General features: G+C 36.0%; 1 protein-coding gene across 3 annotated transcripts in view; it reads right to left on the bottom strand.

The window, feature by feature from the left end:
* Positions 1-14,380, bottom strand: part of HHIP (hedgehog interacting protein) — a 95,463-nt gene that overhangs the window by 79,961 nt on the left and 1,122 nt on the right. For all 3 annotated transcript variants that reach the window (XM_060012093.1, XM_060012094.1, XM_060012096.1), the window contains exons 2-4: positions 8,806-8,998; positions 2,645-2,801; positions 1,739-1,940 (exon numbers count right to left, since the gene is read on the bottom strand). In XM_060012093.1, coding sequence (XP_059868076.1) covers positions 1,739-1,940; positions 2,645-2,801; positions 8,806-8,998 — 552 coding nt within the window. The remainder of the gene's footprint in view (positions 1-1,738; positions 1,941-2,644; positions 2,802-8,805; positions 8,999-14,380) is intronic.

The raw sequence follows: 14,380 nt of genomic DNA, 5'->3' as shown, positions 1-14,380 counted from the left end.
AAAAGGAAAATACTGGGGGTCTTCCTAAATATCTCATAATAAGGAAATGGAACACTCAAAAAAACTAAGTTTTTGAGAAAAGTTTCCAAATCTGGTAACATATCCATGACATACTGTTAGGTGAAAAAAGAAGGCTAAAAAGATGTATATATGGTTTGATTTCAATTTTATTTTAACACTTCTTAGGAAAAAAGCTATAAGAAAACATGTTCTTCTGTTTCCACATTTATTAATATGGACCTGTGTTCCTTTTGTAGTCAGGAAAAATTCATTTAATTTTAATATAAAAACTGGAAGAAAGTATATCAAAATGTTCATAGTGATATTCTTTAACTGATGGGATTATAGGTGATGATTTTTAAAATACTTTACTTGCCCCAATTTTTTATTCTATAGAGAGCATGTTTAACTTTCAAGGTGAGTAAAACACTTGCAGTGAGTAATGCACTTGCTGCTGCATCTTTATTCCTTCCTCATGAGGTACCACTTGCAATGAGTTATCAGAACACATTTCAGAATGTATTTATTGAACTCTGATGTGCAAAACCCTAATGCTTTATTTTAAGAGACTTTGGAATATTTGCTGTGAAGTGTAATGAAAAATTTTATTGGGAGAAAGTGGAAACTACTGATTTAAACAGCTTTTCCAAATGATCTGTGTCTTGGTGCCAAAGTCCTTTTCCTTAAAGGACCACAAGTACCATAAAATACTTCTCTTACGCAGTATGTCTTGGTGATGCTGTCACAACATGGCCTGGAGGCTGGGTGGTCCAAACAATAGGTATTCTCTGTGATCTAACTGAGTCACCCTAATTATTTCATGTAGTAGATATCGAATAGATAGACATCGAATATATTTATACTTTTTTCTGATTTGTTTCTGCTGGTTTTGATGTTCTTACCTTTGAATAGAGCTTAACAAAGCAAAGAGGAGCTTATTTCGATATGAGTAGCAGAGTATAAATCCTCCTTTGATTTTTTTTCCAGTTTAGAAAAAGATAACCAGTTCTTCCCCCATCATACTTAATTCGTTTCATTCTAAAACGGTCATGAGCTGTTAAATGTCTTAATTTAGAATGCCACAATTTGCCTTATAGCTTAGTACTGCTAATACTGTACTGTGTTACTCTCTTGTGAAATAAACTTGACAATAATTTTATTTATATACCTACTAGATTACTTTAACATGAGAATTCAAATTGGAGAAGTGGGAAAGAAGGCAATAGATGGGCTTATATATTATAAAGGTGGCTAATTATAGATAAAAATATCTGACTTACCTGTAAAAATATTGTACAAGGAAATTACAGTATAAGTAGCATTTTTTATGACACAGACTCGAACACAGATGCGGTAAAAGAATGATTTGCAATTGCCAAAGTAACCCAAAGACCTCTTTGTTTCTGCTAGCAAATGCTGATATACAATTCTAATGCCTGTTAAACAATATTTAAACAAATACTTTATAAAACCAATAATTATTTTAAGTATGTAAATTACATAGGGAAACGATGTCAAAAATATCAATCTGATTGCACTGCTTAATAGTCACCAAATAACATTAAAAAATTAATGTCATTGTCCCGATTTAGTTGCCATAATTATTGTTCCCTTATGTTGTCTCCTTATTTTCTCCTATATTATTTCTTTTATTACAAAGAAATACCTTTAGTGAGGAGAACACTAAAATAAAATTAACATAGCCAGAGCAAAGATAAATAAAATTTAAAAAGCCAACCTTTATTCCACTTTGAACAAGTTTGTGAATGTCCAAATAAGGCTCCTTGAAAATTTCTCCTTCAGGGGTAAGTATCTTCACGTAACCTTCTTTTTCCAGAATGAAGAGACGGTGTGAGCCATCCCCACTATGCAGGGCGCTGACGGGCTGGCGCAGCCCACTCACAACCTCCTGAATACAGAAGCAGTTGTGTTTGTGCTTTCTAAACAAATTAAAGAAAACCAGTAAGCTTTTCTTGAGATGAAGGAGGTAAGGGATGCACTTAGCATCCTTTTCAAAATATATTTCCTCTAGGAATCAACGGTTTTGATAATCACGAAGGGCTGCTAACCCAAGGTCACACTCTGATTCTTTTAAATTCTTTTCAATGAAAAACAAAAAAGCCAACCAAAAAAGCCTTCTATTAGGAAGTAAAGGAGAGAACCAAAACACATATGTATTTTAAAATTTCACAAGCTCACTATCTCATCTTTCAGTGACTCTAATTAAAACTGACTTTACTCACAATAATTAAACCTTACAGAAAGGCACTCAGAGAGAAAGTTCTAAGATCTATTTATAAAACTCTGATTTGCTACTAATAATTGTGCTGAATGTTTCCACAGTGCCATAAGCTAACAACTATCATAAAATTCAAGTTTAAAACTATACTCATAAAATTCCCATGAATCAGAGAGAAGCCAAGCTCATAACAGAAGATTAGTAGTCTCAGCATTAAAAGCATTTAAGCGAATACGATTTTAGAGAAGCAAACTACCAAAAAGAAAACAAAAAGCATCTGGAGGATATAGCTGCTGGACATGAGCATAGCCAGTTGACTCATTGTTAAAACCACAAGACTTGTCGGGGTTTTTCTTTTCTTTTTTTTTTTTTTTTTAAGATTAAAGAACATTTATCTTTATGAACCTGCTGATCTCTTCCACTTTGTCGTATTCTTCCATCTGGTCCAAGTAGTTAGATGCTGGTCCTCTGATTTGTTTTCTTGGAAAATCTGGAAAGCACAAGCCACCATCTTTTCTTGCATAGTAAAAGCAAAACTCATCAGCAGTAGTTTGAAGGAAACCTTTAAAAATGTAAAAGGACACCTTAGAAATATTTAGTGTCATGGTAAAAACAGAGCATTTGAAAGACAAAATATAGGTAAAGAATTTTTTAGGAACTATATGAATATTCTAGGGAAATATATAGACACAAACCAAAAGGTAAGAAGAACATATTTTTTGGCTTGGGATTTCCATTTCTTTTTTAACCAAAATTTAAAAATTGCAGTAAAAGTGAAATGATATTGTGTTGGATGCCTTAAAAGGCTCCTATGAAACAGAATTGATACGAACACAGCATTAATCTTGTTATTGCATTGACTCTGTTTTCAAGCCTCCCTGGTTACCATATGTTGTACTTTCAAGCTCATCTGATTACTATTCAGCACTTTTTGCCCACAGTACTATTCCTAAGAAGAACAATTTGCGATCAGGAAAGAGATAGACCATCGGGAGGCAGTTTGGGTCATTTTACAATTCTTATTGTATTGTCACTCATATATGATTAAATAGTAAATCTAGTTACTATCCCAAGGTCATTCATTATATGCTACAGTAAATGACTGACTCCCTGGAATGATCAAGCAATGAATTGATGCCAGTAACAGAGGCTCTATATTCAAATGTGTTGGTGCCTTTTTTCTTGCTCACTTACTGGAGACAATGATTATTTTATAATACAAATATTTTCTTTAAGATATCCTTTCAATATTCTCAACCAGAATAGCTGACATACTACCCCTCAATGAAAACAATATTAAAACAGGCCAAAACAAAACTGCAGAGTAGACTTAAAAGGATGTGAAAGACCTTTTTTTTTATTTCTTACATAGTAAGAATTTTTATCAAATAAAAAGTTGAATAAGAAAGAAGATCCTATTACAAAAGCAATTTTGACATTTCTTTTACAATTTGAATTAATAAGGTAGGTTTTTATTGGGGGGAGAGCATATTAATTAATCAGATTCACTTCCATATTCTGATGATTTTGCTATTAAAATATGATGTTGCTATTAGAGTTGGCTTTATATGATGTCCCAAATTCCTGCTTCTGGTTTCATATCTTTAATTATGCTCAAGGTCTTGATTTTTACCTAACAAATTAGATTATTGTACTCCCAATCAGTTTTGTAACAAAGGCACCTGGTAACCCAGGTGAGGTTTAGAAGTTGTATAATGGATGCAAGTTTGCAAGGATTTGCAAGAACAAGGATTTGGGGACAACCAAGTGAGGCGCATCAATGGAACATGAAAGACCCTAAAAAGTTGATTTTCTGTGAGCTTGACCTAGGTCCCCTCAAACCTAAAGCTAATCTTGGAATCCGCGGGTCCCAAATGGTTAAAACATAATATACATTTTGACCTAACTTTTGGGTGAAATGGATCACCCCTAAATTTCTGAGACAGACTCTTCAAGGCCAATATCTGACTCAACTACTGGGAAACATCTTGCCTTTGGGAAATTGGCAAGTAAAAGCAGATGTCCTTGGGAGTGTGTGTGTGTGTTGTGGGGGAGGTGGGCAGAATAAGGAGGCAAGGAGGCTGTCAGCTGGGGAGGAGGCAAGGAGGCTGTCAGCTGGGGAGGAGGTTATCTTTCTTTGAAAAAATCCAGGGATTAGAAATTGGGGAGAAGAATGACGGCTGCAACAGCTTTTACTCATCTTCAGCAATTCACTGTTTGCAAAAGATAACTTTTCTCCTCCATTCTTTAATGGCTAAGCATCAGATGAAAACTGCCTGGTAGTGTGAAATAATTCTGTTTGAGGTAAAAAGAAGAGAAGGAAAACTGAGTTGCTAAATCAGACTTTTCACAGTTTGGGGCTAGAAGTTTTGGGGGGCTAGGTGTTTTATATATAAATATATATAGATATGTAGATATATATCTCTCTCTCTATAGATATGTAGATATCTCTCTCTATATATCTCTCTCTACATATCAATATATATTTACCTTCAGGCAGGGAGTTCTCCATGTCAGTCTGATGCATGCGGGAAGACTGTCATACTATGGATCTATTTATAACTGAATGTGTGAAGGAGACCTTTTGTTTTAATGTGATTATTTGCCTGCAGGGGTCACAGAAAAATTCCAAAGTGCAATGCAGAGGAAATTTTGAGCTTGCTTTTTAAAAACATATCTGTTTTCCAGCATTACAGTCTGCAAACCAATACCATCTTAAGGGGAAATTAATGAACGATGCCGGTGGCTAATTCCATTTTATAAGGAATTATTAGCTGGGGACAAACACGAGGAAATGAGAAATCATTTTCAAATGGAACATCTGAAGATGAATGAGTACAGATTCATAAACTCTGTCTCTCCAGAGATACTATGCTCTCTTAGCAAATTAAACAAAACAAAACAAAACAAAACCAGAATGTTAACAATCAATTATTCCGAGCTTTTTACAGTATTGAGACAAACTGAACAATCTAAGTGGGAAGAAGGGGGCCAACTCAGAAGACTTTTACATAAAACTCCGGGCATTTTTCTGACAATTATGTTACTTTGAATTGAAACATCTAATACTTTTGTTAGTACTTTACCTTAAATGACCCGATTTTATAAGCAGGGATGAGTAAGATATATTTTCCTGTGAAGAACTAAAAGAGATCTGGTTTCAGGACATAGGGCTAACATTTATTGTCAGGGAGGATATAATTTACCGAATGGTACCCTTCTGTTTGGAAGGAAACACTGAAGAGCATGTTACTGAAGATGTGCAGCTCACCCTGGATCATCCTAATATGATGAAGTCCACTAACAATGGAAGTACACTGATGATTCCAGCAGCTGTAATTTTTTTATAACTCCTGATAATTTATCAAATGTTTTGGAACTGTAACTCTTCTCCTGGATCATTAACCCAGTCCTACTGTACCACAAAGCACCCTATAAAATACTGACATGTAAATAAATATTCTCTGTGCAGTTTTCTAAGCTCTAGCTTTTCTCTGAGCATGTATGCTACAGAAAAGTTATTTTTTCCTCATTATATATGCTGTTCATCATGATAAAGAAAAAATGAAAAAACCCTACCATCTGTAAGGCTTGCACTAGAGAGCATTTTCTAGCAGAGGGAGTAGACTTTGGTGTATTCATATATCCGCTCTGGTTTGCTCTCTTGGGCACTAATGAGACACACGTGTAAGATATCTGACTGGGTCAGGAGTGGCTGTGGACTCGAGAAACTCAGTGGAATCAAATTCTTGACCTCGGCCTCTGTAGCAATGGGATTAAACCAATTGAACTAATTGTGTACAGACAGATATTTCACACTACCATAACGTACAGCTGAGATATGATGGTCCAAGAGTGATAAAAATCACTATGATAACAAGTATAAAGGGAGAAGCAAGGCCCAGAGAGGTCCTTTCCTATCCTTTCCACAAAAGGTATTTATTAGGCCATCATTTAGTGAACAGTAAAGCATCTCCTCTGTTCATCATAATTCAGGCAAAAGATGAGACCCATGGTATTGAGAAAAGAGTTCCTGTGGTTTTTTTTTAAATGAAATTTGGGTATGTTTTTAGAAGTTTTAAGAGTTTATCTCCCTAAGTCAAGTCACAACAGGAGAATATTTATGATTAATAAAACTCTAGTGTATCCTCACTGTAGTGATTTTTAACTTCTTTTTTTCATTTTTGTGGAAATAAGCAGACCATGAATGTTTCTGAATTAAAGTTTCTGGAGAGTAGCTGTCTTTCAGGTATACGTGTATCCCAAAGTGAGTGGCACTTCCTTAAAGCCAAGAGGGTGAAGCAAAGGGATAGACCGTTTATGTGTTTAATTCTTTATGTATTGGGCAGTGGGGGAAGAAATGAAGATGTGTCTAGAATTATTTTCACTCTTTCAACCCCTTTCAGCAGTTCCCTTCTCTTAGCAAACTACAACCCTTAAGGTCCCTTCCTCTTCATGTTTTTGATTTGCAGAAAGATGAGGCTAACAATGAGGATAGCAAAAAAAAAAAAAAAAAAAAAAAAAAAAAGAAGAATCACAAAGTAGCTGTTTTTCACAATTTCAAACTTCGGAGAAAAGCAATCCATGTCATTAAATAGACTTAAGAAGGTGAAATTATTACAAATTTTGAGCAATTTCTGAAAAACGAGTGTTCTAGAATTCTAAAGAGCCTTCTGTGCTGGGGGCCAGGGCTGAGGGGAGGATTATCATCTGATTCATCATACTTTAGGAAATGGTAACCTACATGCCAAGGATCAGTCTGGCTAACAAATTGATCAACCTAAGTAACACAAAGAGTGTGTTATTACAGCTCACTTTTGGGACAAGTATTTAGAGCAATTATTAGCATTTGATGGATGCAGAGGAAGCCCCCTCTGCTCGTTGCTAAAGCCTGCTGGCCTGGCCCTGAAAAGTAGCCTTGCTGCTCCACCCACCACTGGAGTAGAGCTTTCATCTGGTTATCTTTCAAGGCAGCCTGGGTGGCCACCAAAAGCACTTGACATCTTGATGCACTTCAGCAGTTTTACATATATACAAACTTTGTAGAAAAATAAATTTGTCATTCGTCACCACATATGTTGATCTGGGGAGTGAGGTGCTTGCAGCTCTGGCTCCTGAGTTGTTTGCTGTGCTCTCTCTTTCAGTGGATATTGCTTTTTGTTGTTTGTTCTGGAAGCTAAAATACCTTCAAATATAGGAAGCACCCCACAGATGAGTCTCTAAATCCAGCCTAGTGGTATTTATCGCAAGTAGATAAAGGTAGATAAAAATGCCCACTGTCAATACCATTTTCAAGTTATAGTGGTAAAGGCAAACCTTGCAGACTGAAAATTTGCAGCAAAACTTTATGAGACCTAATCTGTTATCGCTTCTCGGCAGGCCATCTAGGCAACCGTGACCTATTCTACTTTGCTTTGGGGAATGTGATAAAGAGAAAGAAACAGCTGGTTGAAGGAAAGCCTTAGAAACATGGCTGTAGTTAAAAAAAACAATAATAATATTTTCACATTGAATGGGTTTAGATACTTGTTATGGTACACCAAAGGAGGCAAGCAACCCTAGTCAAAATGTTTTCTTAGGCTATTAGGAGAGCTCTATAAAAAATACAAAAATCTACACTTTTCTGGGTCAGAGAAAAAAGTAAAATGTCCACAGCAGTTAAAAAAAATTCTCCAAGTGCATCCTACAGTTCTTAAAGCTTGTCTTGTCCTTCAGTGCCATTGAGTTTTATAAACTGTTAGTTTCAGTAGATTTGTTTGTGGGTGACACTGCCTAACTAAACAGAATCGGACTCGTTAAATTCGTTTCTACCTCTGTGTTGATTCTTCCAACCTAAAGCAAAAACCACCAAGGTTTACAAGCTTCTGATGGTAAAATTAATCAATGCCCAAGAGCCTATATGTTTATTAGGGTCCAAAAGACGATAGTGACCAGGTATATCTGGGACATTATAAGCATAAGAACTTGAACTTCTTTTAGCCTATCACTTTCTCATAGTACAAGTTTGGTTACGGCATTTAACTTCTCCTGAGGCTCAGTTTTCCTCATCTGTCAAATGGAAATGACCAGACCTTTCCTATCTACCTCACAGGGTTTATGAGGAGCAAATTAGTCATTATATATGAAAATGCTTTGTAAGGTGTTACTTTTTGGGGCCTCTTGAATTATATTTTATTTAAGGAAATACCTTAAAAGTCGATGTACAATCTGCACTTATGTATCAGCTGTGTAGAAGGGGAAGCAGTCTTGATATCAACACTGATGACTAAAGACACCAACAAGAGATTTGTGCGATAATCCAGCTGTGTAAAGATTACCAACTGTATTATCCATTTAACGAGAAATGTTAAACACTTCAACAAAACAATGTATTGTTTGTAGGCTGAAATGACAGCAGCAATTTGAGCAGCAATAAAAGGTTCCAAGTTTGGAACAGTGAATTATGAGGTAAAAATAGATACTGTGAAAGGCAGATAAATTTTACACTTTCCTAAGCAAGCATTTAGGAACAGGTATCTTGGCAAGCTATTCTGCAGTAGTTGATTTAATGTATCTTTTTTTTTTACCTGGAACATGGCCTCGGCAAGTATAAAAGAATTCTTTGCAATAGTCTTTGCACAGCAGGGGAAGTGCCAGGTCTCTTTCCAAGGATTCTGTCTCAGGTGAGTAGAACAGGCTCTGAGAATGTGGAGAGCAAAGTGCACATTTGATTTCCTCCAGTAACTTCCCGCATTCTGTGTTGTTGGTAACAGAAAACATCTGAAAGCCATAAATCAGAAACAAACTTCTTTTTAGTTCCGTGAAGTTGGGTTTAGTTATGTTTTTTGGTCATCATGGAAAGAGAAAAGTGTCATTTAGCTGTTGTCTGCAAAGAATCACCAAGTCACAATACAGTATGCCTTTATAAGGACACAAGTGCAGTCTCTTGGGTTGGGATGGGAGGGCAAAGGGTAGGGATGCACAGACATGCTTCTTACTCTTGCAAATCCAAGTCTGTTTATCTGTCCTTCAGGTGTGAAAAATTAAATGACAATTATATATAGATTCTTTAACCCTTTTTCTTACTCTGCCTCAAAGTATACACTGACTGATAATTTAACTTGAAAACTCCAAATACCTTTATCCCACTGTACGTAAAGCAACATTTAAGACGTGGCTTATTTGTGTCTTGGGTAAAAATCTATTTCACTCCTGAAATTCCTAACGACATTCTCAAAGATATTACTTGAATTACATTGTTCTCATTTTAATTAATTTTCAGTACACAGATTGCATAGGGAAAGTTTTCTAAAGGGGGGCGGAAATATCGCCCTTTCATGTTCTATAAAAATAATACCTGAAGCTGTGTCAAACAGGTTTAAGACCAATTTTTATTATTCATTGTATTTTAGCCAGGAACAATGTTCTAACTAGTTCCTCAGGTATGTCATATGCACGAAAAACACAAGAGTTTAATAAAAGTGATTTTGTATTGTATTTAGTGAGTTTCAGTGAAAAAGGGCATACTTTTATCTTTGTTTATACAGCATTGTTACGTCTTTTATATCAAGAAGACTAACTTGAGAGTTATTGATTCATTGAGATTAGTACTTTGCAGATAAAATCGGTTTCAGTGTCTAGTACTAACTTTAAAAAACTGACTTCAGGACGGCCTCTAATAAATATAAATACAGACTATCAGCACAATATCTGAGATGTGAAATGCAGTGCTGTCTAAATTAAGCATTGATTTTTCATATTAAAAAACACCATATGGTATTAAAAAACACCATCATGGGATTGAATTTTGTGTTTTCCCAGTTTATATAACTATGTTTATACTTAATTATTTCTTTAGAACTATGAACTGAAATTAACATTTTAAACTCTATAGATCACTGCTCAAAGCAAATATTTCATTCTGAAGTTGAGATTCTAATTTGAGTAAATTGAGTGAATCCCATGGCTTCTATTTTTTAGGATAAAGATATTCTAAGTGATCACAAAATTTGGACCTGAAAGAGCAAAGCAACTAAAAAAAATTGTTGAAGACAAGGCATGCTGAAATTTTAAACGTCCAATAGAAGCTACCCTGTTTTGGAAAAAAGAAAATGTGTATAAATATGATGAGTCGTAACTATCTACAATATTCAGAAAAGTGATTATTAATCACAATTCTGTTTGCATTTTGATTTTTACCAATTTATTTAAATGACAATAGCTTAAATGGTTAAAGTTTTCTAAGGGGAAACATACACCAGACACTTAGAATTTGCATTCCAAGAATGTTTTAAATGTCTTTTGTTGTCCATACTCTGGCAGACCTCACCAGATCTATTCAATATTAATACTGTTCAACTCGGTTCTGTTTGTTTATCATACGGCAGTCCACTAAGAACAAAACAACTGCAGGATGCTGAAGCCACCGCTTTTGCTGGCGGAAAAACTGGAATGTAATTACCTTTGGTTTTATGGAGAACATGCATGCTTCGATTTTTTTATAGCTGAAACAAAACGATCCCCATATACTCTCCCAGCTGCTATCCAGGAAGAGCTTGATTTTAGGGCCTCAAGAATTTTGTCTTTTACAATTTTTGGAATGTGTCCTGGCCACAAGATCTCTCATCAAAAGTGCAGAAATAGGATTCAATAAATTATCTGAAATCAAGTATAATATTATTCTTTGTAAAGTTTCATGCTGTTCCAACCCAGCAGGATGGTAACATTTTGCTCTGTGTGAGGTCTGCAGTGTAAATACCTATTTGAAGATAGATAGAGCCATCATTCTGGCTTTGGTTTCAATGAACCAATAGTCTTACTGAAGTCAATTAAACTGACTCAGCCCAAGCTGCAGCGCTGTTTTAGACAGATGAGTGCTGCTGTGGGTTGGGTATTTTTTTCTTCTTTTTTGCCTAAGTGTCTGTGTCTATACAGGTCCTTAACTTTATGTCTGACAATGTCATCAATCTTAAGAAGAAATTTAAGCTAATATCCTGTTTCAATTTTTAAAAGCCATCTACGAAACCATCAAATTATAGCGGTTTAAACTAAATATACTTTGGAAATCATGTAAAACTTCGAATCATTATTACAGTGTGCCTAGTAATGATTGTGGCTGTTGCTGACTAATTTATAACATCTGGCAGGTCATCCTCTAATCTTCAGCCACATGAAAGTAAAACCCATACAAGGAAGGTAAGATAAATCCTGGAATACACAGTGAAGCGTGGCCTACAACTACAGTTTATCAACAAATAGTAAAATGGGTGACAGAGACCTTCTGTATTTCTCTTTATTTATCAAGTAACTAAAGAGAGAGGATAAAAAGGCACCCACATGGGTTCGATCAGGGGACAAAAGGAGAAAATACAGGACAGTATATTAAGATGACGCCTTAAGATCACTTGGTACACAAAAAGTTATTTCTAAAACTCATATGCCTACAAGGTTGTTCAGCTGTTGGGTAGAACACATGCGTCTCTGGACTGTAGTGCTGGATTATGTCATTAAAGAGTTCAGTTTCAATTTTAGGCTAATATGTAAATAGATCATTGTACTAAGGCAGCTGTTAAAGGGACCCCAGGATGAGTTATTTGTTTAGTTGGATGTGTTCAACAATAGCCTTTGTCCCTGAAAGAGCCAGAGCAAACAAATGATTGTAAAAGGGCACACTTGAAAACAATTACTTTTCACCCATTCCTTGACAGCTTTGGCTGTGAAACCACCCAAGGTAGAGAGAGCTTCTATGCCTCTGTGGCTACAAGTTAAGTTTTAGAAATGGGGGTATTTCAGTTGGTTGCAGATTCAATTTGGCTAATGGGAATTAGATCCTTTTAGCATCTTGTATTTAGGAGCTGCAAAAATATTGCTAAGACAATATAACTTGCTAGATATTGGCAGTACTTATTTGTAACAGTAGTTAACCATCTCGTTACAGTACACAAAACTATTAAAATATACAAAGAAATGAAAATATAGAATAACTTAGAAGAATAGTACCATAGCTAAAGAATTGAACTCAATTACATTCAATAGTTCATTACATATTAAAGAAAATGGGTTAGCCTGGAAACTGGACTTAATCGCACAGCTAAGTATGATCAATATTCTACTCAGTTTGCTACTATCTATCTGTCTATGAAGTTTCTTCACTTAGGAAAAAGCTACTCCTGTAGTTTCTTGAAAAGTTGCAGAAACCTTTCTGGGGAAATTTTTTTTTTTTCATGAACAAAAAAAGGGCCCTTTCAAATAGCCATCATCTCTCCTGCACACACATTATGAAATAAGACCCTAACATATATTATAAGCCAGGAAGGCTTAGGGGGAAAAAAGGGAAACACTGAAGTTTATTATAAAATAACATGTTTTAAAAACTATTAAAACTTGAGAACTAACATGGGTCAAGAATGCATATGCATAACTATATCAAATCCCTGATTGGAACAATTTGAGTATTGTTGGTTTATAAACCACTCGTAATGGAACCAGCAAAGTCTAGTGTACCAAATTTAATTCAGACACATTTTCCAAATGAGTAGGGGTTTGTTGGAGATTGGAAGCACATAAAACGGAAAGGAATGTGGATAGCTAACGTGGCAGAATGATTCCTAAAGAATGATTTCTTTAAAAAAATTTATATAATTTCTCTTAAGGGTTATAACTCCCCTCAGTCTCAGCGCACCCACCCCCACCCAGCTCCCCACTACATTTAGTTAAGAAAAAGTTTTCACTCCTCCTGTACCTGGAAGAGTTCAGTATTGCAGGGGTCTGCGGATCATTGGTACATTCATAGCGTATATTGCACACGGGGAGGCTTAATGCCAAATATTTCGAATCCTTTCTCTCAATTTCCTGGTTCTGTCCTGCTCCTGGTGAAAACCCTGGAGCTGATGTGAATGTAGCGATTTTGTACTTTAATTCAATTACAACACAGGAGCTTAATGACATTGTTTGGAACAAAATGCGGGAATATCTGTTCCCTGAATCTCAGACTACTGCTGCATGTGGTAAGAATAAAGAGAGAGTTACAGCTGAAAACCTGCAGCAAGACAGTTCTCACTCAGCTGGGAATAGAGGGAGTTGGACAAATGCTCCCTCAAAAGGCATGAACATTTGGACAGAGCTGGGGACTGAAAGAGAATGATGTTCTCTAGTTTCACCCATTAGTGAACCAACTAACAAACACAATGGTGTTGTTGTTATTCTTTTGCCATAAGCAACAGGACTCTGTGTGTGGGCAGCAGTTTAGTGGGGAAGAGGATAAGTCGACCCCTTTTTGTCCTATTGATTTTTTCCTATTTGCATGACTTGAGCAAATTAAATGATGCAATATGGCTTTTTGTTACAAAACAAAGTGAGAGATACCACCCAGACACATATGTTGATTCGTAGGAGCTGTTTACATGAGAATAGAGTGAAATCTACCGTGAACTGAGCATAAAAATTAGATTCAGCCTGGGTTTTTTTTTTTTTTTTTTTTAATGCCTGGGCCAGCAAGACTGAAGCAGAAGTTTTCCAAGAGTCTCTCAGACCTTGACAACTGCAGTGTTGTAACAGGGGAATTCTTAATTAAACCTAAAATGGGGGAAGGGTGGGGGGCAAAGACACCTGATTGTTTATTTCATGCGCAGGGATTGTTAATGACTGATCCCCGGAGTCTTTCCTTGGAATGCAGTAGAGAACACACATTACTGCAACCCAGGGCAAGAAAAAGGTTGCAAACTCAAATATAAGCATGTCTTCACACCCAACCAACACTATTTTCGTATTTGTTTAAACTTATTAACATCGGGAAAATGTAAATGCCATTACCCCTAAAACAAGTTTCTGGAGAAGATCTTCCTAGACAACTAACTACCACTGAAAACCCGAATTTATAATGTTACAAAACGTGACAGGAGGAGAATCGCCTCGGTTTTACGTGATAAACATGCCCCAGCAAAATCTTTCGCCAATTTTGGGGTTCTAAACTGGAGTACCAGGAGTTCCTTTTCGCTATTTAACTATTGTAATGCAAGACACCCCCCCCTCTGACGGGGCTGGGGATCATAAACCAACCGTGCTTCAACATCCTTTACGATTCAATCCTCTCTCTAACCGAGCACGTGGAGAAGCTGCACAAATCTTTTTACCCTAGAAAAATAAACCAGAAACCACAGCCAC

This window comes from Delphinus delphis, chromosome 5, assembly GCF_949987515.2.
Source record: "Delphinus delphis chromosome 5, mDelDel1.2, whole genome shotgun sequence".
Lineage (NCBI taxonomy): Eukaryota > Metazoa > Chordata > Mammalia > Artiodactyla > Delphinidae > Delphinus > Delphinus delphis.
Note: the sequence above shows the minus strand (reverse complement) of the source record. Positions and strands in the feature narration are given on the sequence as shown.